Here is a 26,012-nt window from a genome sequence, read left to right on the forward strand (position 1 = left end):
TAATTACATTGTTGTTATATTTCTTATTTATCTCCTGCATCTTATCCTCAATAAATGGCGTATTGGATACAATATTGATCTCATAAAGGCAAGGTGAGTACCTAAGCTTCAGATACCAAGGTATTATAATGAAAATATCGCTAATATCAATCACCCCTTCCAATTGCACTGAAGAAATCTGCCACTGAGTGTATGTACATGTATACACCGGTAGACGCGAAAACCATTTTATTATCTGTTACCGCAACTTTGACTTTATTGAACTCCTCTTCTGAGAAACCCTGAGGATTTTATAAATTATTTTTATTTTTTCTACAATGTTTAAAGTTTAAAATATCATATTAGTCTTGTTTTACTTGCGTTAACGTAAACATCACAAACTCGTATAAATCATGGGAAGATGTGAGCAAATTAGTGTCACGATCAAATGGAATTTTATCACACTGTGGAGAAAAAACATAAAATTCAAAACGTGAAATTTCTCATGTCAAAGAAATGTCGAAACGAAAACGAGAACAACTTAATATGCCGAAGATTGCAGAGTCAAGACTAGAAATACGTATAGTTTACATATCCGTAGTTTCTTGAGAGAAGTCTCTGTAGGGGGAATGTGTACACTTTTCTGATTTTGCCAAGAGTTGGCATCACAATACTGGAATACGGGGTGGATGGGGTGTTGGTAGATTTAGTAAGGGGAATGGTAAACGACTATAGATGTCTAGATCTCTATTTTTACGGGGTAAGCTGTCCACGGCAGCGAAGCAGCCCAGTGGAGCTCAGTGTCGTTAGTTTGTTTGAGCGAGGCGCTGCTTCGTTCTCGCGAAAATCAAAATTCATTTTGAAAAATGGCAAAGTTTATGGCAACCGTGAAAGCCATAATAACTCGGTTGGTTTTCGCTTGCCACGGTGTAGTTGCGATTTGGCAGGTAACAATATTTAAAGCGAATAAGAATTACTGGTATTTAGCATTGCCTACTTTCCTGTTGTTCATGGAAGGAGTTTTTACTCTCACGATAAAGGAAAATCAAGAGTGGAAATGGTGAGTAATTTGGAGGGAATTATTAATATATTTATGTTGATTTTATGAGGTTAAAAAAGTTTTTCAAAACCCGAAAATCTCTTCCCGAAATTGAATACGCCACATACCAGTTTTTATTTTCACATGTTTACTGTCTTTATTAATTAATATGTATATATATATATATATATATATATATATATATATATATATATATATATATATATATATATATATATATATATATATATATATATATATATATATATATATATATATATATATATATATATATATATATATATATATATATATATATATATATATATATATATATATATATATATATATACATAAATATATATATATATATATATATATATATATATATATATATATATATATATATATATATATATATATATATATATATATATATATATATATATATATATATATATATATATATATATATTTATATATATGCATAAAATTCTCGTGCTTATTTTACAATATTAATAAAAAAATTAATGACAGAAAACTGTTTGTACATAAACATCATACCACGTGGGTTACATACCACTGCGCGTACTATCTTGTTTAAGTTGGAAATTGCTATTAATTTTTTATTTAAAAAAACCCAACTCCCCACCCAAGTATCCACCCTTCTTTCTGAACCTAATTCGGTAATAATTTCTAAAATCGTAAGCTAAACACACCTAACTATGAAAATTGTATTGATTGTTATTATTATTTCGTTTGTAAATAAAAATAAGACGTGACACTGGCAGAAACATCCTCTCACTGGGTGACAAAAAATGGAATAAGATTAAAAAATAGAATCTGAAGAAATTTTTCTTCGCGTCACAAATTTCAATAATAATACTTTGTCCAATGCACAATTCATTATAAAATCCAGGAATTAATCAAACCTCAATGGAGACGATTTAAGTGATGCAGAAGGTTGATCAGCTTCAAGTAATCATTCATTAAGAGGAGTTCCATTCCACACAATCATCTTTATAGCTTTTTTGTTATTAGACGAAAAAAAAAACCATTCGGATTTATGTGGTCATTTTCATGAGGGGCGAAACGGATTATTCCATTTTAAATTGTTTCTTATAAGGAAATTTCCGTACTATTTTTGGACATCGTAAAATAGATGAAGAAGAATATAATCGAAGTAGACTCGAGAGTGGCTCGATGATTTGGGTGCCACACGAGCTTAAGTACTCTCTTATGTTAGAGAAAGTCCAAAAGAAGTTTCTGAGGTATCTCTACATGAGAGAGTACGGCTATTATCCTTGGCTCTACCCGACCGAGTTTCTCCAGGGTATGCTTGGCTACAATAGTTTAGAGACCAGAAGGAATGTGTATTTGATTACGCATTTTTATCGATTGGTGCGCGATATGATCGATAATCCTGAATTTATCAGGAACATTGGTCTGTATGTTCCCGATAGTTACCTAAGACAGCGTCGGCATAGATTGTTTCACATTCCTATACACAGGACCAACCTGCCGATGGTTATGCCTGTAGGAAGACCTACCGCTATGTTGAACAATATCTCATTGGATATTGATCTGTTCCATGTGTCTGAAGGAGTTTTCCGAAGAGGGATTCTTCTATACCTTTAGCAATAGTTCTTGCATATTTTCGATTTTTGTATGTATTTGATGTATACGCTTTAAATTTTATAGTTTGTTATGTATATGTTAATTAAAAATAAATCAATTGAAATTGAAATTGAAATTATATTCTGGGCATTTACGGGTCTTAAAATCGTCATAGGCTAGTGTTCACACACTGTAACATTCACCAATTCTACCCATGATTGATAACCACACCACTCAAATTCTTGGAAGTTCTATATGTATGATCCAATTTTGAAACATTGTACAAGAATCACTAGAATTTTCACTAGTGACATCTATTGGTGAGACGAAGACTTAGACTTCCATATTCTTCTTCATCTATGTTGAGATGTAAAAAAATAATATGATAAAAATAACTCCTGTAATTGGAGATAATCCAGATTTGTGTACACACTCAAAATGTTAGAAAATTTCCGGTTTACGGGTGGTTTTACTGAACGGAATAAGTTCATAACTCGAGGTTCCATTGTAAATTTATTTTAATAAAATCGTTGAATGAAACTATTAAATCTCTATATCGCGCTACAATATTTAAATGAAGCCATTTCACATTTAATTTTAAAACTTTTTTATATTAGTAGGAGAATAAATTATTTTCGCCTTATACCATGATATCCCTTGGAATCGTCCAAACGAGAGAGAAATTTTCACGCCATTTGTCGATATTTTAACAAGCCGCCGTAATGTCATTCGGCCTTTCTTTATATTCATTCGGCCTTGCAATACTATACTCGCCCAAATAAAATTGTGATATGGAATAAATGTGTCGCCTACTTTCAAAATCCGCCAGATCCAATTTTATAAGATTTTAAAATAAATACTCTATCGGAATGCCAATTGTGGGTTTTATTGTTTGAATTATTTATATACATGAAAACCCTTCTAAAAAATACTTAAAAACAGCTTTGTATTTCAAATTCCGCTATATTCATGAAACTTGCCTTCTGACTCATATCGGCCAATCAGAGAGCCCCCGCTCTCATAGGTAGGTCAAAAATTAAGATGACGTCGTTATCGGTTTGTGTCTCGTGTTTTTTTTTAAATACTGAAAAAAATTCCAACAAATGGGAAAATTCTCTGTTACATAATATTTTTTCTAAAGATAGACACATTTTTGAAACATAAATGTTACCCTGTGAATTTTTCATTTTTTGTAAAATCGACTTACATGGATCTGGCGCATTTTGAAAATAGGCGACACAAATAATCTATCCTTAAGAATATTTTTTAGAATAACTAACCTGGAATATCTTAAAAGGTATATAATTTATGTTAAATAAAAAGAGTCAGTTAGAAATAAGATTTAAAAAAATATTTATGATAGTAAGAAATATGGTAGTAAGTAGTAAAACATGGAAATTTATAGTGCTTCAATATTTGGATGTAAAATACAGTGAAACCTCTCATAACGAGCACAATTCATTGCAGAATCGTAAGATTCTCGTTAGGCGAAACACTCGTTAAACGAAACATTTTTGTTTTGACCAAGCTCACAAGTGAATGACGAGAAAAGGGAACTTGCCCTGTCTCTGTAACTCTTTATGCGAAATCTCGCTTGTTAGGGGAGCAACTTTTTCACTTTTATTTTTGCTCGTTATGCGAATTACTCTTTATGAGAGGTGCTCGTTATGAGAGGTAGTACTGTAGTAGTAGATGATTTTGTATATTTGGGAAGTATGTCTTCTAGAGATGTAAAGATTGATAATGATATAGAAAGGAGAGTGAATGCTGGAAAAAAGCGAATGGAGCATTGAATTCACTTAAAGCAAAAGTAAAACCCTATCAGCGAAATCTAAACTGGCAGTACACAATGATGTCCTAGTTCAAACCCTATTATATGGAAAAGAGGCATGGAGTTGGCAATAAAAGGATGAAAGTAGACTGAATGCAGTCGAAATGTGTTTTCTCAGGCGAGTGTTCGGCAAAACGTTGTATGCTAGATATTCGAATTGAAATAAGAAAATAATGCATGGCTGAGATAAGCATTATGGATAAAGTTAAGAAAGTTGTGTTGAGATGGTTTGGACATGTGACTCGAATGACTGAAGAAAGGATAGTAAAATAAATTTATGCGGCAAATGTGGATGGTAATAGAAACACAGAAAGACCAAGGAAAACTAGACATGATTAAGTATTTCACAATTTGAAAGTGGTCAGATCAGGAGTTGGAATAATCGACATATGTGTATGACAAGATGCATGATTGTGAAAGCGGCGAATATTGTGCGCAAATAAGGATTAGTATAGCGTTCTATTCTCTCAACCTACCCCTAGATTTTAGAGTTACTTGGTCGATAAAATATATTTTTTTGGCAAAAAATTATATTAGCGATGTTACATATATATTCCTGAATCAAAAACACCCTTTGCTTTTGGATGATGTCACTTTTGAACAAACACCGGCCTTTCTCTTCGATGTTATTGTATAGAGTAGACCGATCATATTTTCCAGTGAGTAAACAAATTTCAGCTCCACAACACTGCTAGAGGGATGATCGCTAAACCTTTTATCGAGTCGTTTAGAATACCAATCATTTGTCGGTGAACGACATTCGTTTCCTGAGGAAATTGCAACCATTAGGGCTATTTGGTGTAACAGGCGGGCCTTGGGATGTTCCATTTTTCTGTGTAATTTTTCTGATATTCTCTTGGACTTGTCACGACCTTGTGCAGTGATTTTCAGATTTGAACGACCTATTTTCCAACTTTTATTTTTAAACGTTAAAACCATAAAACCTATTCTAGCTTGGTAACCAGCATTTTTTCTACTACTACTACAACAGTTACGCCATTTCCCCGCTAAGGTTTTTTGTCTTAATTTGTTCCCCAATTTAAAAAGGATAATAATAACGATTGAAGCAAATTGAAACATGAAAAAATTATCTCGAAACGAAAAAAATACGAACCGAAGTGAACAATATTTTAAATAAATAGTTTTTTATCCTGGAGGTATATTTATGAGAATTTCACAAACCGGAGCATTCAATGATGGAATAAAATTTGGGTAGAATTGGTGAATGTTACAAGTGTGTAAAGTGATCACTTAAACGAGCCTTTGACGGTCGTCAGCCCCGTAAATGCCCAGACTTCCACATTCTTCTCCATCTTTGACGAGATGTCAAAAAATAATGGAATAAAATCATAAACCGCGCCGCTTTTCCATCTGCTAGCTTCAGATCATTTCAAACCTTGCTTTTGCCTTTATTTCTATGATTTTCAATTTCATCGTGAATAAAGTATTGTCTTAAAAAATCCGAATTATTGTCTACCTTGTGCTGAAAGAACAACTTTTCCATGTGTTGAGACTGTACCCTTTATCTGACTGGGGATCTGTTTTTCACATTCTGGGTTCGCATTTCAGGTTCTGTCCATCTGTGTTCATTTACTTGGGAAGTGTGGTGCCGGCGATATGGCTCCTGGAACTGCACAAAGTGGAGAAGCGTCTCCAAGCGAGAGAGGAACACTTCAACATCACGGCAGCGGCGGGAGTCGACCTCAAGGATCTGAGTAAGATGCTGGGGGTAAGAATTATCGTAGTAAGGAAATTTCACCCCTCGCAGTGGAACATGAGGAGTTCCGGTTCACTCCAGTTCGTTGGATTGTTCAAGATTTTAACTGGATCTTCTTTAGTGAAGATATGTTTTATTTTTAATCTCATTATGCGTAGAAGATGAGAGATTCTAAAAAAAATCGTTAAATTGTTTGTATTAATATTTTTAAAAGAGTTTTTGAAGGCAAGAAAGTGAACAGCATTTCTTTTTCATTTTTTGAAATACTGAGCTTTATAATACAAACTTTAAAGGGCGTGTCCAAATTGTCGGACGATCTTGGCGAAATTCGGGTCTTAACGCAAAACATCCAATCGCTGTAACATATCAAAATTAATACACTACCACTTATTTAAAAAATAAAAACCAAAGCCATTTTTACTCAGAAAATGATGTACCTTTATAGCGTTTATAAACATATAATATGAGCTTCACATTAAGTTTTAGGTGTTGATATTGTAATTTTATTTTCAGGGTAAAATTCATCTTCCGGATATACCATTTAGCACTGAAACGTGGGTTACTCTCATTGAACAATTTCTGATGCTTACACTGATAGTGGGACGATGGTTACTCCCCAAAGGTGACTTGACGAGAGACCAACTCAGCCAATTGCTTCTCGTGTATATTGGTAAAATATTTTGTACTTATACACGCTCTGATAATAGATCTTTGTCAGACGGGAGGAATATCTAATTTAACACACTTAACCTGTAAAGGATTGTATTAGACTCGTTTCGTATTTATAACAGCTGATATAATTCTTAATTCTTCTTCTTCATCTTGTTGTAGGCCTTGTGGCCTGTTTTTAATTAATATTTTCATTCATCATTTTCTTTTGGAAAATTCGCCTTCGAAAAAACGTTATTTTTGTATGTTGGCAATGAATGACGTCAAAGAAACGATGGAGTTATTTTAATGTTGGTGTCATTGCTAAATTATTGGCGGCTCTATTTGTTGATGTCTACGGTCCACCCTCACCTCATATTTGTATAACACAAATGGTAGTGTGGTGGTAAACAAACAATCCATACTACTACTATTACAGCTTTATAAACCATAGACAACAAACCATATGTCATAAAACGTTCGATGACGGAAATTTGATGACGTATGCGAACGCACGTTTTTCGTTTTATTCAAATATCTAAAGTTTAAACCTTTATATCTCCCTTAGTTCTCTACAAATTTCAATAAGAAAGTCACCGATAGTCTTGTGATTTTTCATATTTATTTATTAGCCGATAATCACACATCGTGATTTTTGTCCATTCTATTGACCCCTCTACTACCAAAACATTGCAGCCGTAGAAAGTAAATTTCAGTTGCATTTTGGGGTTTTTCATTAAAAAAAAACTAGAGTTTGTTTTTAAAATGATTTTAAAACTTTGTAGGTATAGTTTACCTATGCCTTAGTTATACGAAGAAGAATATCGTATAATCGCTTTCTCTAATTTTAGTTTTAGTTAGGGATAAAACGCATGTTGTGCATTCGTGAAAACATCGCTTGTATAGGAGCAATCAAAGAAATAAATCGCGGTCGTTTTCGGGGAACCCTAATTCTACTGCGTAACACTGAAATAGCGTTCAGCAGATCTTACTGTACTTATCTGAGAATCTAATCAGAATGATAATTATTGATTTCTGGGGATCTTTGGGTGAATTAAATAGTTATAATTGATGTATGAAACGACGGAATGCGAAATGAGGAAGGATTGTATTTTAGTGTACAACTGCTGAAGTGATTTCTATTTCAACACTCCTTCTGCAGTACTAATGAATTTTCTTTGTAGAAAGTAATCTGAAAATTGGGACACCAAAACCCCTTAAATATATGTTAGGATATAATGAACCTGTTCTGAATATTTTGTAATATGCAAAATGAATAAAGAATATTACTAGATTACAGAATTAAAAACGAAGATATAAGAAAGGATTGTAAGGCTGAACAAGGAATAATTGAGAAGATTAGGAAGAGTTCTTTACGGTGGTATGGACATGTGGAGCGAATGGATAACAAGAGAATGACTAAGAAAATAAATGTGGCGAATGTGAGAGGGAAAACAGAACGAGAATGACCGAAAAAGACTTGGCACGATCAGATCAATCAGAACCTAAAATCTGGCGGTGTCAAAAGTCTGAGTAATCGGAGGGCATGTATGACTATATGTATGGATGTGAAGGAGGCGAGGAGTGTATGTCAGGACAGAAGAGTGTGGCGTTCCATCCTTTCTGCCTACCCCTGTAGGGAAACGTCGTGATGGTAGTAGTAGTAGTACTAGATTACAGGACAAAAAAACAAACTATCAAACATATGAATGAAATAATATTCAACAAGAAGAATGGTTATAATGGTAAATATTTTTTTCAGGCACAGCAGCTGACATCATCGAGTTCTTTGATTCTTTTAAAGATGACAAAATCGTGTCAGAACCTCTGTTAGTTTTGTTAACATTAGCGATTTGGTCATGGAGTTTGTTACAGTTCACCGTGGTCCTAACTGCTACAAAGTCGAGGAAATCCAGGGTCAGTGCCAATGGCAGCATAGGGAAAACGTATGTTATCTTTATATTAATCCAACTTATAAGTATTTACATAATAAATTACAATATTTGGGGATTTGTTATTTACAGTTGTGGTGTATCATGTATTTTCCAATATTGTTTATTTGTCCAAGAAATATTCCATAATTACATGGTACCACGCACATCAAAAGTGTACAACTTACACAACCAGTCTGCTGATGCTATTCTCATTTTCCTCATGGTACAAACTGTTCCTCTTCTTTATAAAATTAATTAACTTTGTTTTCACCACTTTTTTATTAATACAATTTGAATAATAAAAAGTTAAAAAATAACATTTAGGATTTTAACGGAGTGTGTCGAAGTTTTTTGTGAGAGTATTTTAATGTTTTTGAATTAAAGAAACCCTGAAGATGACAAGGTTCATGTCGAAATCGGTAGGTTAAATTGTATTAATAAAAAAAGTGGTAAAAACAAAGTTAATTAATTTTATAAAGTTCATAAAAAGTCCCATAAAGTACCTGCGGAAAACATTCAAGAAATGTTCCTCTTCTATTTACTTTCCCATATAAATGTAACGTCCTTTCCTCATAGCTCATTCTCTTAAAAAAAGTACTATTTTTTAAACAGTACACTTACTCCATATATAAATCAGCGATTTTTAATTAATTATGACTTGTAACAAAAAGGTAAAAAGAAACCCATATGTTGGACAATAATGTTAATAATGAAAAGTAAAAGAAATATTTCAGTAGCGACTTGTGCGACAGATTTAAAGTGGAATAATTTGAGCGATTTTGTATCTCATTTAGGCGAATATTATAAAACATTTAATTTATTAAATTATCACATAAAATATATATATATAAATATATATATATATATATATATATATATATATATATATATATATATATATATATATATATATATATATATATATATATATATATATATATATATATATATATATATATATATATATATATATATATATATATATATATATATATATATATATATATATATATATATATATATATATATATATATATATAAATAAATATTTTGCACCCATCTACCGTGGCATTAAAAATTGTTTTTATTTGTATACCCATGCATTTTTAACGAAAAAAAAATAACTAGCATAAAATCAAATTTACTATTCGAAAAAAGATACACATTGCATTTTCGTATTAAAAACATAGTTACTAATTCTCTTCAATAAAAAAAATACAAAAGTATTTTCTTAATCACGGGAAATGTATTTTTTAAATACTTTTTACATGTCTTTATAAATCTATTCATAGTTTTCTAAACTTTTATTATCATTTTCTACTATTTTTATTCCTAAAAATAATGCATATAAAAGGGTAAATAAAATAAAAATAAATCTCCAAATGAAATCAGTTTAGTCTGGTGGTGGCCAAGAGACTACATGATATTGACAAATTTTAAAATGATTCACACATCTATGAAACCTTGATTGCAAAATAGCTGAGTTTTTTTAATGTATTTTAGTCTGCTTTTTTGTTGGTGTTACATATATATCGCTCCATAATAAATCACAGCTGAAAAAAATCCAACAGGACTCACAAATATAAAGAAATAGAAAAATTGTGAGATCTTTTTGTTGTTGACTATGGCTCACAAGATGGAATAATTTTAAAAGCGATGGATTTTCATATATTCCATGTCAATATGTAGGATATGACAGATTTGAGATTACCAAATTTGGTTCCAATACATATGTTACAATTCTTGGTATGGAAATTTTGTTTTAGTGGTACAACTGAAACATGCTGTTGTTCCATCGACGTCTGTGCTATCATGATGAATATAGCTCTCCAGGATGCTCCGTTCCTCGCATTCCGGCTTCTCATCATTGTCCATTACCGCATCGTCAGCTATATGAATGTCTTCTTCACTTGCAAAAACACATTGGTAAGAACATAAATGAAATAAAAACAAATAATTGTATTTGATGAAAAAATATATAAAATAAGTATTATTTAAGCTTATAATTTGACCAGATAATTTATTTACAACATATTGAGTGGGTCGTCAGCCCGGTAAATGCCCAGACTTCCATGTTCTTCTTAATCTGTGATGAGATGTCAAAAAATAATATGAAAATAACTCCTGTAATTGGAGATAATCCAGATTTTGTGAACAAGTATTTGGACACACTCAAAACGTTATAAAATAAGCCCCAACATGTATAAGTATTTGATAATAACTTCATGATAAAAACTTATGCGATTGCAGAATACAAAAACTTGTCATACGGGTTGACTGTACAGGATGTTTTAAAGTTTAACTGACTCAATTGAGATTGTAAATTGATAGAAATGATACTTAATAATAGGTTTGAGATAAAAATTAAAAAAAAATTTTTTTAGGTAATTCTTCTGCAAATATACCGATTGTACGTAGTGCACTCAGAAACTGAGAAAAGCGGAATGGCAACCAAGAGAGTTGAGGGTAAAAGAAACATTGAAGGCAAAGCAGGACATAGCAGGTGCCCTAAGCACAGACAGAAAGTGAAGATGGCAGATTCTGACTTGGAAATTGGCAACATCGCAATTATTTCAAACCCAGACGACATACACAAACTGAACAAAAAAAAGAATATTAAACTGAGGTAACATTAGAGATTAAAATCTTATATCAAATTGGTTGATTTGCGTAACAGAAAACATTATCAAATTATCAAAGCTAGGCTTGCATTGTTGCTTCCGGTTGAAGACAAAAATACTATTAATATAACAGTGTATCAATCCAATCCGGTGTTCTATGCATTATTGGTTGATCATGAACATGTCTTCTTCTTCTTCTTCTTCATCTTGTTGTAGGCCTTGTGGTCTGTTTTTAAGAGAGATTAGCCTCCTGCGATGTCGATTCCCAGCTATCGACCCATCTCTTTGGTGGTCTGCCCTGGAGTCGTCTGCCGTGGGGTTGGCCGTACAGTGGGATGTGGGGGAGTCTGGATGGTTCCATTCTCCTCACATGCGCATACCATTGTCTCCTTCGTTGCCTTCCTCACCTAATGACATCTTCGATCTCGCATATTTCCCTGATCCTGGCATCTCGAAGACTCTTGCCTGATATGCTTCTCAGAGTCTTCATTTCTGACACTCTAAGCGCGTTTTTCGTGGCAACAGTGTCCGCTCTACTTTCGATTCCATGCGTCATGATGGGTCGGACACAAGTTTTGTAAACCTTAATTTTTATAAATCTTAATTTAACATGAACATGTGTAAAATAAAATAAAATATAAATACTTTTTTTTCATAAATTAATATTTGAAATTCAAATTTCTTTGGATCATTTTAGGGCATTTATCATGACTAATAAAGATGATATACGTGACCTCACTATGCTAAACAAGACATGGCGAGAAAATGAAAAGAGGTCAGGTAATGATGGAAGTGGCAGGTAATAATTATTATAATTTTTTTTTATTATGTCCATGAATATTTTTTTTCACATGCCCACAATACATTTTCACTATTTTTAAAGTGCAAAATATCTTTTGTTTATAAAATATATATAAAAATTTGACTTTTTTTTTTTAGAAAATGTATTGAAAAATTTGTTCATATATATTTTTTAACCGCTTAACTTTAATAACTCTTTTGTTTTCAAACCATATATTTATTTTATTGAAAAACTAATTTTATCAATTATATGGACAAGCGGTGTTTTAAGAAGAAAACAAACCATTCGTCAAAAGTACCTAGGTTTAGAGAAAATTAAGTTACAATAATTTTATATTTTTTATATCGTAAAAATATTAATTTAAATGTTATTTATACTTTTATACGAGTAAGGCAGGGTTAGATACTGGTTATGTGTCGAACCCTATAAGCAATGTAAGCCACTGTATATAGTAATACCGTAGGCAACAAATATAATTTTGGTTATAATTCATTTCACTAACCGATTAATGCTTTTATTTATTGATAAGCTAAATTATGATTTTAATGTGGGATTTCTAAAGAAAAGAGTAGGTATAATGTAGTTAATTATTTATACTATAAATACATATATTATGAAATAAAATACAATGAAGGGAAGTATATGTTGGCAACACCGTTCATTGCACATCAGGCTTTGATGCAATTGATTGGCCGAATCTCAATGTATTGGATAGAATAAAAAAAAAACACAAAAAGAGATAAATGTTTGCATTTAAAGTTTAACATACAAAGTATTACTGGTTATGTTTAAAAAAAATTTTTTTTTTTGATAATTATAACATTGATATGAATTGGTATATTATATTCAATAAATAAATTAATACCACTTAATGTACTCTTTTTTCCAGAAAAAAGGGTTCCCGAAATAACAGAAAAGATACAGGATACTCCACTGCCAGTTCCCAAGCATCAGTTTCCAAGCCAAAAAATAAGTCAAAGGACCAAAGTACTAAAAATAAAAGTTCCGATAAAGAGAGAATTGACGCAAGCCCGCAAAAAAACTCCAAAAGTCGAAACGAAAAGTCATCTTCAAATAAGAAATCATCCAAAAATACAAAATCATCAAAATCTCAAAGAGAAGATGTATACTCAGATAAAAGCGACATCGAAACCATCAGCCAGAATGAGTCTGACGAAAGTAAACACGAGCAGAGAAGAAGAAATAAGAAGTCAAGCAGTGAAAATGACACAAGTGATGCAAGCGAATGACGGTTTTGGTGTAAGATGTTACTGTATTGGTTCACATTTTTGCTGGAATGCGTGTGCATATTTTTTCTATTCACGTCAGACGTTTTTGACCAATTGAAGAAATAATATGAAATATTCACTGATAAAAGTATATCTAGTAAGTGTGTATGAAGTATATGGTTGCAATCCTTTCGGATTGAAAATACTTTTGGACATCATTATGTTTGACTAGACCAGGGGTCAGAAGATGACTATAAGTGGATGCCTAGTAGTTACATATTTTGAAAATAAATTTTTATTTTCTTGGGAATTCGAATGATGGTTTATTAAACTTTTATAATTTATTATTTTAAGTTGACAGCAATATCCATTTATAAAATACTTGACTTAACATTGCAAGTAAATAGATATGAGTTTGATAGCAAAAAAAAATGTCTTTATATTTTTCAGCACTCCATCGATTTGTACGACTTGAATAAAGGCACTATAGCACATATTCCAAAGTATGAAGCTTTCTATCTATAGTGTAAAATTATCCAGTCGGAGAATTCAAAAGATGCATCGAACTATAAACATAAGCAGTGGTGAAGGCTCCTCCACATTACATGGCTAAATTTGTTAATATATTAATGATCGTCGTTGGGCCAGTACATCTTATGTGTGAAATTTTCCAATACGTGAAATTGTCCAATGCGACCTTTTTCAAAACATTGTGTATGGTGGATTAAATTGTAAAAAAATCTGCTAATAAAAAAAATGTACATTAAGATCATTAAAAAAATATATTTTATTTGATTTATTTCATAAATAAGGTCAAAAATATTATTTAACAGAAATTATTGGAGCAACAACAGTTTATTCCATTGTATTCATACTTGCTTTATGTAAATCATTTTATTTTGCATATTTGACACGTTTGTTTCAGTTTTTCTACGTAAGGAAAAGAGTGATCATTAATAAAATATATTTTCTGATAAACTCATCATTCTATTTATCGAAAATGCTAAAAATATATACCCGGATAAATATTACTACAGTAAACCCAGTATTTTAAGTACAATGTATTTGTAATGTTTCTTGTAGAAAAAATTAGATAATTTATTATTACTGTTCATCTAACTATAATAAACATAAATACAAAGTAAAATTATTTGTTATTATTACTATCTTTATTTATAAAAAGCATTTTTCATGTAAAATTTGATAAAAGTAGAATTTTTCCATATTCCTTGGACCATATGATTGCAATTCAGATAAACGATGTCAGAATAATGAAGACTCTACTGTATACACGAAGGACACACAACCCTTACCGGTCCCCATGCAGTATCTTATTTGACATTGATTCATTCCTTATGAACTCCATGATGAATATCATTCCCCATTTTTTTCATTGTTAATATTATCGAATTAAAATGTAAGATCTTTTTTTTTCTCTCGAACCTGGAAGGAAACCAAAAGGGTTGTTTTTGGGACTGGTTCGCTTGGTTTCTGAGTTCTATCTTCAAGAGTCACACTTGCTGTATGCTCACACATCAACTTTAAGCAAAACCAAAATTATAATCAATATTTACTATTGTTAAAGTAATTCTAACACAAATTGACATTGCGAATCAGAATGCAAGATAAAAATCACACACCAATAAAAGAGTTTCTGCTCAATAAAAGGCTTCTTTTCATCTCACCAATAGATGTCTCTAGTGAAGTTTTAGTGATTCAAGAACAATGTTTCTAAATTGGTTCATATATATAGAACTTCCAAGAATTTGAGTAGTGTGGTTGTCAATAATGGGTAGAATTGGTGAATGTTACACGTGTGTAAAGTGATCACTTAAACCAGCCTATGACGGTCATCAGCCCCGTAAATGCCCAGACTTCCATATCTTCTTCATCTTTGATGAAGGATGTTTTCGGAAAACATCCATTATTACAGGATCCTTTATATAGAGTGTGCATCTGACGAAGGAAGAGTAATAGAGCATAAAAGAATCATTGATGAGTTTAGTTGACGTTTTTCAGGTTACTAATAAACCAGGATAAGAATCCACAAGTGATAGCGAGCAAAGACTTGAGGAAAAAATGCATTTCCAATACCACAATCCACAAGAAAAAAACACACAGACTGTGTATTTCAACCGGATAATTCCTAGCTGTTGAAAGGAAATTTGATAATCTATATAACTTGTGACAGAAATCTGGGACTGTGTATTGGTGAATGCTTTCAATGTAAAGGTGTAAAAAATGTAATATAAAATAAAACACAATTTTTTCATTGTTTTTTATATTTAACGATTTTAATATTTAATTACACAATATATGGCATAAATTCTATTAACTTCAACAAAGATATGAATACAAAATAAATATTAAAATTTGTTCTTTAAGATATTAAAAAAAAATTTAGAAGTATAATTATACAATAAAGATGTGTGCTTAAGTCCTTTTACATTCTCCTTCCGAATTCACTACGTCTGCTTCTTCATTTTTAGCAATATTGATCAGCTCACTCTCTAAGTTTAAGGCCTGCAAATAAATTTGACAAAATTTAATTCAATATGCCTATTGGTAGGTAATAACCATAAATCCTCAATGTCTGCTTTCTACAGTTATTAACATATTTTATACCAGTGTTTTTGACGCATGCGGACTGCTGGCGACGGGATTTGATAATTATACATATAATAATAATAATAATAAAACCCTTATCCGCACCTTAATGGTGCATAGGGCACTGCGGCATATAAACGCAGTGTTATCTTGATCGTTTACACATGAAGGAAAGGTGATCAGCCATCCGCTTCAAGTACCAGTCCAGGGTAATATTGAATAAATATTACAGTGAAAAAATCACTCATATTTATTCTTACCCCCCATGGGAATCGAACCCGGGTCCTCCAGAACGATAGCCGAGCGTGCTGACCATTACACTACGGAGGCGAAGGCGGAAGTTATACATATAGTTAAAAACAAAATTATACATATAGTTAGCATAAAGGATGGAACGCCACACTCTCCTGTCCTGACATAGACTCCTCGCCTCATTCACATCCATGCATCTAGTCATACATGCCCTCCGATTACGCAGACTTTTGACACCGCCAGATTTTAGGTTCTGATTGATCTGATCGTGCCAAGTCTTTTTCGGTCGGCCTCGTTCTGTTTACCCTCTCACATTCGCCACATATATTTTCTTAGTCATTCTCTCGTTATCCATTCGCTCCACATGTCCATACCACCGTAAAGAACTCTTCCTAATCTTGTCAATTATTCATTATTCAGCCTTACATTCCTTTCTCATATCTTTGTTTTTAATTCTGTCATGCAATGATTTTCCACACATTCGTCTAAGGGAGCGCATTTCAACAGCGTTCACTCTGCTTTCATCCTTCCTTTGCCAGTTCCATGTTTCACTTCCATACATTAGTGTCGGTACCAGCACACCGTTGTGAACCTATTTTATATATTATGTAGTAACTAGGAATCAAATAAAGTAATATTGTCACATTACTTAGCTATTGGTGCGAAAGTAAACTTCTCATTAATTTCATTAATTGATTCGGCAGTCACTTTGTGGTAAAATCTATCCATTTTTAATTAATGTTTTACTTAGTAAATACCGCTATTTCTTAAACTCTACTGTGACACGTGTTTCGATGCATTCCGCATCATTTTCAAACACTGTATGATGCGGAATGCATCGAAACACGTGTCACGTGTTTGAAAATGATGCGGAATGCATCAAAACACGTGTCACGTGTTTGAAAATGATGCGGAATGCATCGAAACACGTGTCACATGTTTGAAAATGATGCGGAATGCATCGAAACACGTGTCACAGTAGATTTTAAGAAATAGTGGTATTTACTAAGTAAAACATTAATTTCTCATTGATCAAAAACCTTATTATAATACCTTTAATATGGCCGTATTAGACAAATGCTCTGCAGGTCCATTTTGGACAAAGTGGGTTAAAAGGTTTCCACCTTTTCCAACTATCAATGCTCCGCCATTTTGTAAGCCATCTCCCTTTACGTTTCCGCCAAGCCCTGAAAATAAATAAATAATAAAATTACTTAGTGCTGATTTAAAAGAACGGAGTAGTGACCTGGGGTGTATGAATGCTTGCGGGCTCGCCTAAAAATATAATTTATGAAGTCATTTAATGTCCTGATGTCACAAAGTAATTTTTTTCTAAATGGACAATGGGCATTAAAAATTTGTTGAAAAATCAAAGAACTGTCGAGGTGATAGAAGTTGTGTCACTAAATTACTATTAAATCTGCAATATTAAGATGTATTTAGAAACAACTGATTTTAACCGGATCCACGCGGCTCGCATAACCGTATGTATTTTCACAAAACATGCCCCATACGCGGCTGACATAAGCGTATGTGTTTTTACTTTGCTCCAAGTTTCGAACCTCAGTTCAACTTGGAGGGATATTTTCATGGTGTGGAACTTTGGATAAAATAATACGTCAATTCTTGGCCTTATGACATCTGTTGAAATATCTGACTAATAATTTGTAACATCACAAGGATAATTAAAAGAACAGATCCCTGATTTTTCTTGAGGTCGATAATTAGTCCGCTCCATAATCATGCCCTATATCTGTCTCACTCTCGACGCTGCGCATCGCCAGTGGGTAAGAGTGACACACGATGCGTGCTTTGACTTATTTATGTTACGATTTTATTTGTTTATATTACGATATATTTCAAGAATAATGTGACACAAGTGTATTATAGAGTACCAAAAAGGCACAATGAATCCCATTGAGCGTTTTTGTTTAGGAAAATAAATCATTTATTAACTAAATACGTGATAAAAGTAATCATTTAAAAAACGGCGAAAAACCGCCGCGCATGTGCGTCTGTCTCTCAGGAACAAAGTTAACGCTGTTAATAGGTTAATCAGGAGGTGAAAAAAACTATTTTGATTTTAATAACACATTTCTTAAAAGTGGTTAGATGATGAGTTGGAAGAATTGGCGGGTATGTATGAGGATTGAGCATTCTCAGTTGCTATATGAATGTTCTGTTTATGTGAAGAATAAAAAACAAATAAATGAATAAATGTAAAAACGATTTTTTTATAGGAGGGTAGGGGTAGTACCTAAAGAGCGAACAGGTTCTTGAAAATTTTGAATCGCATCACTGGTCATATACTAATCACTAGAACCGCAAACCCGATCCCGCGCTCCACCAAAAGTAAGCAAATAGAACGCTTATTAGCATCTCCCGTTCTACTAACAGTGTGTAAAAGACGCTTTTAAGCATTTCCCGCAAACAATGTGTTAATTACAATACTGTAGGTGGACATGTTTTTTAGTAATTCGCTTTATGATTAAATACTTCAATAATAATAAAAATGCAAAAAAGAATTTGTTATAAAATTGTGTAGATAAAACTGGCTTACCTAATTTTTTTGATTTTGACATAGCATCTCTGGATTCCTTCCAGAGTAAAGATGCCATGACTGATAAGAATGTAAACCTTTTGAATCCCAACAGATTGTATGTATTTTTTTCCGAGCTTATGTAGAGATCTGAAAGAATGTAAGCGTGTATTAATGTTTAAATAAGCAATACAATATTTTAGTACCCCTAGTATGAAAAAATAAATTTCTATGAAATAATAAAGCGAATTTACTATTCAAATTATTTGATTTGTTAATTTAAAAAAAAATTAAATACATACCTCCATCAAAGAACTTTCCTTCATTGAATTCATCAGCACCAAGATCTTCAAAACCGATACCCACCAACTTGACATTATGTTTTTTCAGAATTGGTGCGATCTCCGATACCTAAATTATAAACAAAAATATCAATTATAAGATAAAATTATGTGTTAAAATTGAATAAAAATTTACTCAAAGCATAGTAATCAAAATTGCGGAATGAGCAGTTAGATATTGATAATATTAGCAAAAAGGGAAGAGGCGTCACTTACCTCCTTAGCCCATAGGCGGCAGAAAGTACAGCCCCATCGACGAAAGAATATCACTACACATGATTCATTATTCCACAGCTCTCCGAGGGACGCAGTCTGCAAATTAATTTGGGAAATATGTTGAAAATTATTTAATCTAAAACCAGTAGACTCATATCCAATAAATAATAAGCTGTGACAAAAATAGAGTTTATTTTTAAATCCAAGAAAAGCATGGAAAAAATAAGTCTATTATTTCTGATAATGGATCACATTTGTAATCTTTTGAAAATGAATTTTATGATAAACGTAATCTTCTAAAACAAAATCTCGGAGTACTCATAGTAAACTCTGGCATATTTTTAAGTTATTTATATTTGTTCAATTTAATTATCTCATCTAAATAGAGTATTATTAACCAATAGATAACATATTTAACTATTTAGATAAGAACTATAATATTGATAATTTAACTTTGTGTACTTCCTACAATCAATGTTTCATATTCCAGTTTTGAGGGGGTGATAACTGATATCAAAGAGTGAAGTTGACCTTTTGCACTGGAAAGTTTTTTGGTATGTGCGTACCACCAACTCAATCAAATTCCGAGACTTCTTAGTATTTGATTGTACTAATATGATATTGGTTTAGTTTTATTTAAAAGTTATCCAAAATATTGAGTATTGCAACTTTATTTTCTTGGCGCCATTGCGGGGGCCCTCCAAAAGTAGGGAAAACTGTGCATGCCGCCTTTATGGCGGCAGGGTTTAGATATATGTATGTTTGTAGCGCCGGAATGAAAAAATTAAGTAAGTTTGGAAAAACGAAAGACCAAGAAAAATAATGTTAAATAGAATTGAAAAGTATCTGTGAAAAACCATGCTATTTTTTTTTGACAACCAGCAAATATCAACTAATTACTTTTATAGTTAAGGATTATTTTCATTATATGGATGGATAACACACAGCTAACGCCTAATTTATATATCACCATTCCCTCAAACTTTTCCAACTAATTTCTTTATAGAGAGTTCTTTAGATTATAAACTCTACTATTTCAGTACAATGTTTGCTGCCGACAATTATTTATGTGGAAATTCTGTACATGAAATATTATTACAAAATATAGACATACATCGCTAACTCCTTTCAACAACATCATATATAAAAAATCGTCAATTTTCAGTTATGCTTGTTTTCGGAATGCCCAGAAAAAGTACTAAATCTCAGCAAAAGCGGCATATTTTTAACATAATATTTACCCGCTACAGGGCAGAAAGTGTTATTTTTGCATTTTGAAAAAGGGATTAAATACCCTATAACAGTAGTTTAATTATTTTTTTAAATATACTAAATATTATCAAATGAAGAAAAAACATTCAGGTTTTACCTAAAAAGATCTGTTGCATAGTAAAAAGTTCAATAAGTGGCTTAATATTTATTTTTAATACATTTTATTATATTTTTAAACTTTAAAAACGATATCCTGAAAAATCAAGTTTTTTGATATATGACGTTATTGAAAGGAGCGAGCGACACGTATTTATTTAACATGTGTTTCAATGGATACGAGTATACAGTAATGTAAAGCAGAATAAACAAATAAAGCAGTACATATTTGAAGACTTTTCAAAATATATTGGACTCATTTATTTGCCAAACAATTTGGTAGCTTGTGAAAATAACCTAATAAAATAATTTACATCAGTTTAAATGTAAGCCAAATATTTATTATCTTAGTCGTTTACAAGCGGAAAGAATGACTGTTAAATTTTATGTAATCAAAATAAAATAGTATATTATTAATAATTATTAATCATAAAACAAAAATATCTAAATACTATGTATATGTACCATTTTATTAATTTATTTGAGAGTTGGTTATGATAAACAAAGAATGAGAAGATAAGCTGAATACATAGTCGTATAATTATGTAATAAAAGATAACAAAATAATACATATCTTCAACATTGAATAGTGTCATCATAAAGAAAATTAATACTTGATATTAATAAGTTTGTTTATTAGTGGCAAATGAAGACTGAAATTATACATATGGCTAGCTTAGAATACATAACTGCCAACAGCAAACTATACATGTGACAGGGAAAAGTAAAAATATATATGTGTAGTGAAACAAAATAAATCAAATGCATTATGTTTATATTAAAAGTTAATAAGTTATCATACTGAAAGACATCTTCAGTCGTATATAATTTATTTTGGACGAACAAAGGGAGAATGATTGCTATGAAGATACGATGGCTGTTCAAAGTACAAAAATACTATCCTTTTTCTGTTTGCAGATATTCTACTTGTTTTATTCTAGAATTATACGGAAGAACACTGCGCTTGTTTATATTTGTTGCGGTAATCTTAATTTCCACTTGACACAGCGTTTTGTAAGATTTATACAGTTCTATTACACACCATACTGCCGAGAAGTAAGGGCAAAGGAGAAGTTGTAATTTCATAACAGGGATTTGTAAATTTCTCATTTCATATACGAGCAGTTTAGATGAGTAAAGCATTTTTGTAATCCCAGATAAATAAATAATAGTAGCTTTGAATTCTGGTGCAGAGAAGTTTTTCCCCCTTGATATCATCGATTTATATATTTTCATTTGTCAAATAAAGAGTAAAATATAGAATATTTTAATTATCATCTTGCCCTATAGGGGCACGTGTTCTGCCGCCATCGTATACGATGGCGGCAGAACGCGTAGAAAAATATTAAAAAAAAAATTATTAAAATTTAATTTCTATAATTCAAAACATAAACTTAACCGAAATGAAATAAAAGCAAAAAATTTAAACGGTCATTTATGTTGTTGTCATGTTACAGAAAAACTACAAATAGCTCAATAATGTTATGTAAATACACGAAAATTCATGACTGGCAGGAATGACTAACCACAAATAACCTGAAATTATAGTCTAGGTTACGAATAATATATTTATTAAGATAATTTTTTTTATTTACCTTCCCTGCAATGATCGGTTTGAGTTGATTTGCGGCAATTTTGGTGATGTCCATTTTAAAATCTCTACAGAATAGCTGAAATATAAAACAAACAATTAAAAACGTCTGGAAAATAAAACTGTTTTATTTATTATGATAAATATATTATAAAACAAGTAACCTGTTTAGTTTCTTAAATAGCGATGATCAGTAACACGAAATATCGAAGGAATTTAAAGATGCAAAGAAGGACGCTTAAACACGATACACTAGAAAAAGACTCGAGGACTGAGAACGCTGCTGCACCGAGTTTGACGTTTTATAATGCAAAGATAATAAATAATAATAATGATAGAAAAGCTTTATGGTAGAAAGCGGAGTTCCAAATAACAGTAGGTACGACGATCCGCAATTACACAACAATGTTGTAAAACCGGCTATTTAGTGATTTTTACGAAAATACATTGAAAAATACATTGAAAAGTATTTTTTTTCGAAGTGTTAAAATTTTATTAAGTAAATACATAGTAACGATGAGTGCGTTAAAATCTTTTAAAATATTAGAAGTTCGGAAGGCAAAAAAATACCTTCTCATAATTTTTTCCCAATTAATTTTTCTATGAATATGTTAAACATGATAATGGTCTAATAGATTTTAACATATCTATTATGATAAAACAATATGCTTTGAAATCTTAGCCTTGTATTTACTATAATTATTGAGATATTATGGTTATTAGAAGCAATGTGTACAAGGTACACAACACCGTGAAGGGAGGGTTAAAGCCTCAAATCGTGTGGAAATAAAACTAATGCAATGCACATTTCTGCGCTTGTGTCAAATTACCAGTTGCTGCTTACTAAAACAAATATATATTATTAATATTACAGAATTTTTATTGTTAAAATGGCATGATTTGGCATTAAAATAAAATAAGTGTGTTTTACTTAAAACAAACTAAATAAAAATCGAAAACATGCTACCTGAATTCCCCATAAAAAAACAACAAACATAAAGCTCTAAAGGCTCTCTTTTTGTCGATTTGAAAGGGTGAAACGTTACGTCATCAGTGGGAGAACGAGCTCATTCTCGTCTTATGAAAGAGCAGACCATGTGCACTGTATTTAGTCTATGGTCATCCTATATTTTCTATGGTAATGTAGTGTTGCCAGGCTCCACATATAATTTAGGAACTAAAACCTTGTCGGTACTTACTTACATGCCTATAGAAGAAAATTTGTTACTCATTTACAAAATATTATTTTTATTAGACACCGGTGACATTTCTAAAATATTTGAGATTATTAGAAGTCAGGTACCGATATTTTTATAGATTTTTGGTCGTCAATGGACAAGTCCGAAAAGTAAAATTAGAAAACATAAAAAATAAAACACACCAGGCATTCAATACATATCTTTTGAAGTTGTTAATATTAGTACAGTAAAAACAACGCAGTCGAAGTTACTTACATACAGTTCTGTATCCATATTTCAGCACGTTACAGATTGAAGGCAGCATTGTTAAGAAAGTAAATACATATGTATAATTTAATATAAATTAGTTGTGCCTGGTCACGCGTTGTTGTGGCTCAGTCTGGTTGAATGGAAAAAATAAAATAGAAAGCACTTATAATAATTTCACTATACTTGTATGTATGTGAAATATAATGTATTAAACGAAAATGCAATCGAAAACAGTGAAAATGGTATAAGTGACAGCATTTGTCACTAACTTCGCTGTCTGCTATTATCAATATTAAATATTGCGTGTGTTGTTGTAACTTTCAACAGGTGCTACTGACATTACGATAAAAATATTATTACAAATTAAAAAAAAAAAAATTATTCCACTTTTATTTATATATTGTAGCATAGCACGTATTCGAATGCAGCATTTTATTCAAATTGAAAAGCAATCAGCCAATACCTTAAAGGAGATTTAAGATTTCGAACAAAAGAATGTGTTTTTTTTTATTTATATAGATATGCATAACTTTAATTTTCTTAATATTACTAATATTATTATATTAATAAAAAAAAAATATAAAATGTTTTTTTTAATACATCGATTTTTTTAGTAATTCTGCTAGGAAAACTTATTAGAAAATTCCCTGTTTTGTATATCTATATATAAAATATTGAAAAATAAACGATTAACGAATGAAAATTGAAGCTTGTTATGCTCACTAAAATCCATTATAACGTTATCAAATTAAGTAATAAAAATGCGAAAAAAATAATTGCTGTTTTTTTTGGAACTGAACTAAAATCATCGTGAATAGAGTAGTTAGCCTGACGTGAATTTTAACAAATTATTTTAATTAAATCTTATTCTGGATATTCCTTATCGAAAAATGAAAAGTCACACTCTATAAAAGAGGTAACTGGTTACTGAAAAGTTAGATCGTGAATTATTATTGTAAGGTGATTTATGTTATTATTTAAACATAACATAACTTTAAAAATGTCAGTCCAAGGTGGTAGTGTTAATGTTTTATAAAACCCACTATGAAAGTATGCGATTCTCAAAATCTTAAAATACAATTCCAAAGAGGAAATATTTAATGAATTACAACTCAAACAATCAAACTACAATACTATTCAGTAAAACAAGCCTTACGTTTTAATTAAAAAAATACACTTTTAATTAAACGACAGAAAAATAATAGAAACGCGATGAATGAATGAAAACATTAATATAACCACAAAATCTAAAACCTAGAAGCAAATAAAACATATACTGCGTTTGGCCATATGACAAGTTCTACAATCTACTCTCATTATCCAAAAGGCATGAAATATCGGTTTTTACCAGACATGAAAGGGGTAGAAACGAAACAGGTCGTGTCATTCGGCCATGTCATCCATGATTGCATGATATGACATCCATGACTCATGATATACAATTAACTAATACAAGAAACTAACTCGGTATGGAAAAACCCGGTGAGGACACATTACTGCAAATTAAAAATTTTTACTATGCGAATGATGAAAATATAATAAATAGATGCGTGTATTTCGAAAAACGCGCTGTTTGAACGTTGAGATTGTAGTATAATGGGAATAATGGATCGAGAAAGCATTCTAAAATCTAATAATAACCACCTCGGGCTTCTACTGACATTCCACGTACTCGTGGGATAGTAGTGAAATATCTTCAGATTAAACTAGTGACGAAAAAGCACTCACAGATTTAGAATAATCTAATTTTGACACTGAATTATATATCAGTATACCGCGAACAGTGCGATGTTTCGTTAATATGAACACATCATAATAATAATAAAGTAAATACGTCATAATAATACAGTCTAATTTATGTTATATATTTTATTTTATTACTGTGTTATATTCTACATTTATACTTGTATATAATGAAGTGAAGAGTGTTTAGCGTTTTATTATATATATATATATTTCGTTTTTTTCTCTCTCCGTTTTGAAGTTTCTGATTGTATTTTAGCGTCAAACATACACTAGTGATAATTCATACAAATTCGTACCATTCTGGTACATTAGTACATACATATGGTACATGGATAACATTCCAACAAATTTACGAGTCCATTTTTTAATTTTCTATTTGTAGACACTTTAATACATAACAAATCTTGAAAATTACGTTTTATATATTAGTAACAGACACAAAAAGAACAAAATAATAATGACAATCATATAATAAAACGGTAGCTAG

At 31.2% G+C, this 26,012-nt stretch overlaps 3 protein-coding genes across 4 annotated transcripts in view; 2 read left to right on the top strand and 1 right to left on the bottom strand.

The window, feature by feature from the left end:
• Positions 1-845: 845 nt before the first annotated feature.
• Positions 846-11,395, top strand: LOC148312927 (transmembrane protein 26). The gene is made up of 6 exons (XM_088271790.1): positions 846-1,039; positions 6,036-6,153; positions 6,697-6,853; positions 8,594-8,777; positions 10,532-10,691; positions 11,150-11,395. Exons 1-6 carry the CDS (start codon positions 846-848, stop codon positions 11,393-11,395), a joined length of 1,059 nt encoding a protein of 352 aa, XP_088127916.1.
• A 4,286-nt stretch (positions 11,396-15,681) lies between these two features.
• On the bottom strand, positions 15,682-22,610 carry LOC148312928 (prostamide/prostaglandin F synthase-like). Its single transcript, XM_088271937.1, has 7 exons — positions 22,496-22,610; positions 22,336-22,410; positions 19,373-19,468; positions 19,118-19,226; positions 18,837-18,965; positions 17,330-17,463; positions 15,682-15,940 (listed from the first exon to the last, which is right to left on the bottom strand). The coding sequence occupies exons 2-7, from the start codon at positions 22,387-22,389 to the stop codon at positions 15,851-15,853; spliced, it is 612 nt and encodes a 203-aa protein (XP_088128063.1). The 5' UTR covers positions 22,390-22,410; positions 22,496-22,610; the 3' UTR covers positions 15,682-15,850.
• Positions 22,611-25,460: 2,850 nt separating this feature from the next.
• The window catches only part of Hk (potassium voltage-gated channel subfamily A regulatory beta subunit hyperkinetic), a 43,487-nt gene continuing 42,935 nt past the window's right edge, over positions 25,461-26,012 (top strand). For both annotated transcript variants that reach the window (XM_088271950.1, XM_088271958.1), the window contains exon 1: positions 25,461-25,605. The gene's annotated coding sequence lies outside the window, so the exon portion shown is untranslated. The remainder of the gene's footprint in view (positions 25,606-26,012) is intronic.

The sequence above is a fragment of the Brachycentrus maculatus genome, unplaced genomic scaffold (genome assembly GCF_059751285.1).
Source record: "Brachycentrus maculatus isolate JH-2025_06_01 unplaced genomic scaffold, ASM5975128v1 h1tg000029l, whole genome shotgun sequence".
NCBI lineage: Eukaryota > Metazoa > Arthropoda > Insecta > Trichoptera > Brachycentridae > Brachycentrus > Brachycentrus maculatus.

What these genes read in the sequence shown, in the direction of transcription:
- LOC148312927 (XM_088271790.1), top strand. Translation starts at nt 846, where the DNA reads ATGGCAAAGTTTATGGCAACCGTGAAAGCCATAATAACTCGGTTGGTT. An exon ending in AACACTTCAACATCACGGCA is followed by an intron (nt 6,154 to 6,696) that starts GCGGCGGGAGTC and finishes TTTTATTTTCAG; the next exon opens with GGTAAAATTCATCTTCCGGA. An exon ending in TCACTTGCAAAAACACATTG is followed by an intron (nt 10,692 to 11,149) that starts GTAAGAACATAA and finishes AAATTTTTTTAG; the next exon opens with GTAATTCTTCTGCAAATATA.
- LOC148312928 (XM_088271937.1), bottom strand. Translation starts at nt 22,389, where the DNA reads ATGGACATCACCAAAATTGCCGCAAATCAACTCAAACCGATCATTGCA. An exon ending in GCCGCCTATGGGCTAAGGAG is followed by an intron (nt 19,227 to 19,372) that starts GTAAGTGACGCC and finishes TTTATAATTTAG; the next exon opens with GTATCGGAGATCGCACCAAT. An exon ending in CTAATACGGCCATATTAAAG is followed by an intron (nt 15,941 to 17,329) that starts GTATTATAATAA and finishes ATTTATTTGCAG; the next exon opens with GCCTTAAACTTAGAGAGTGA.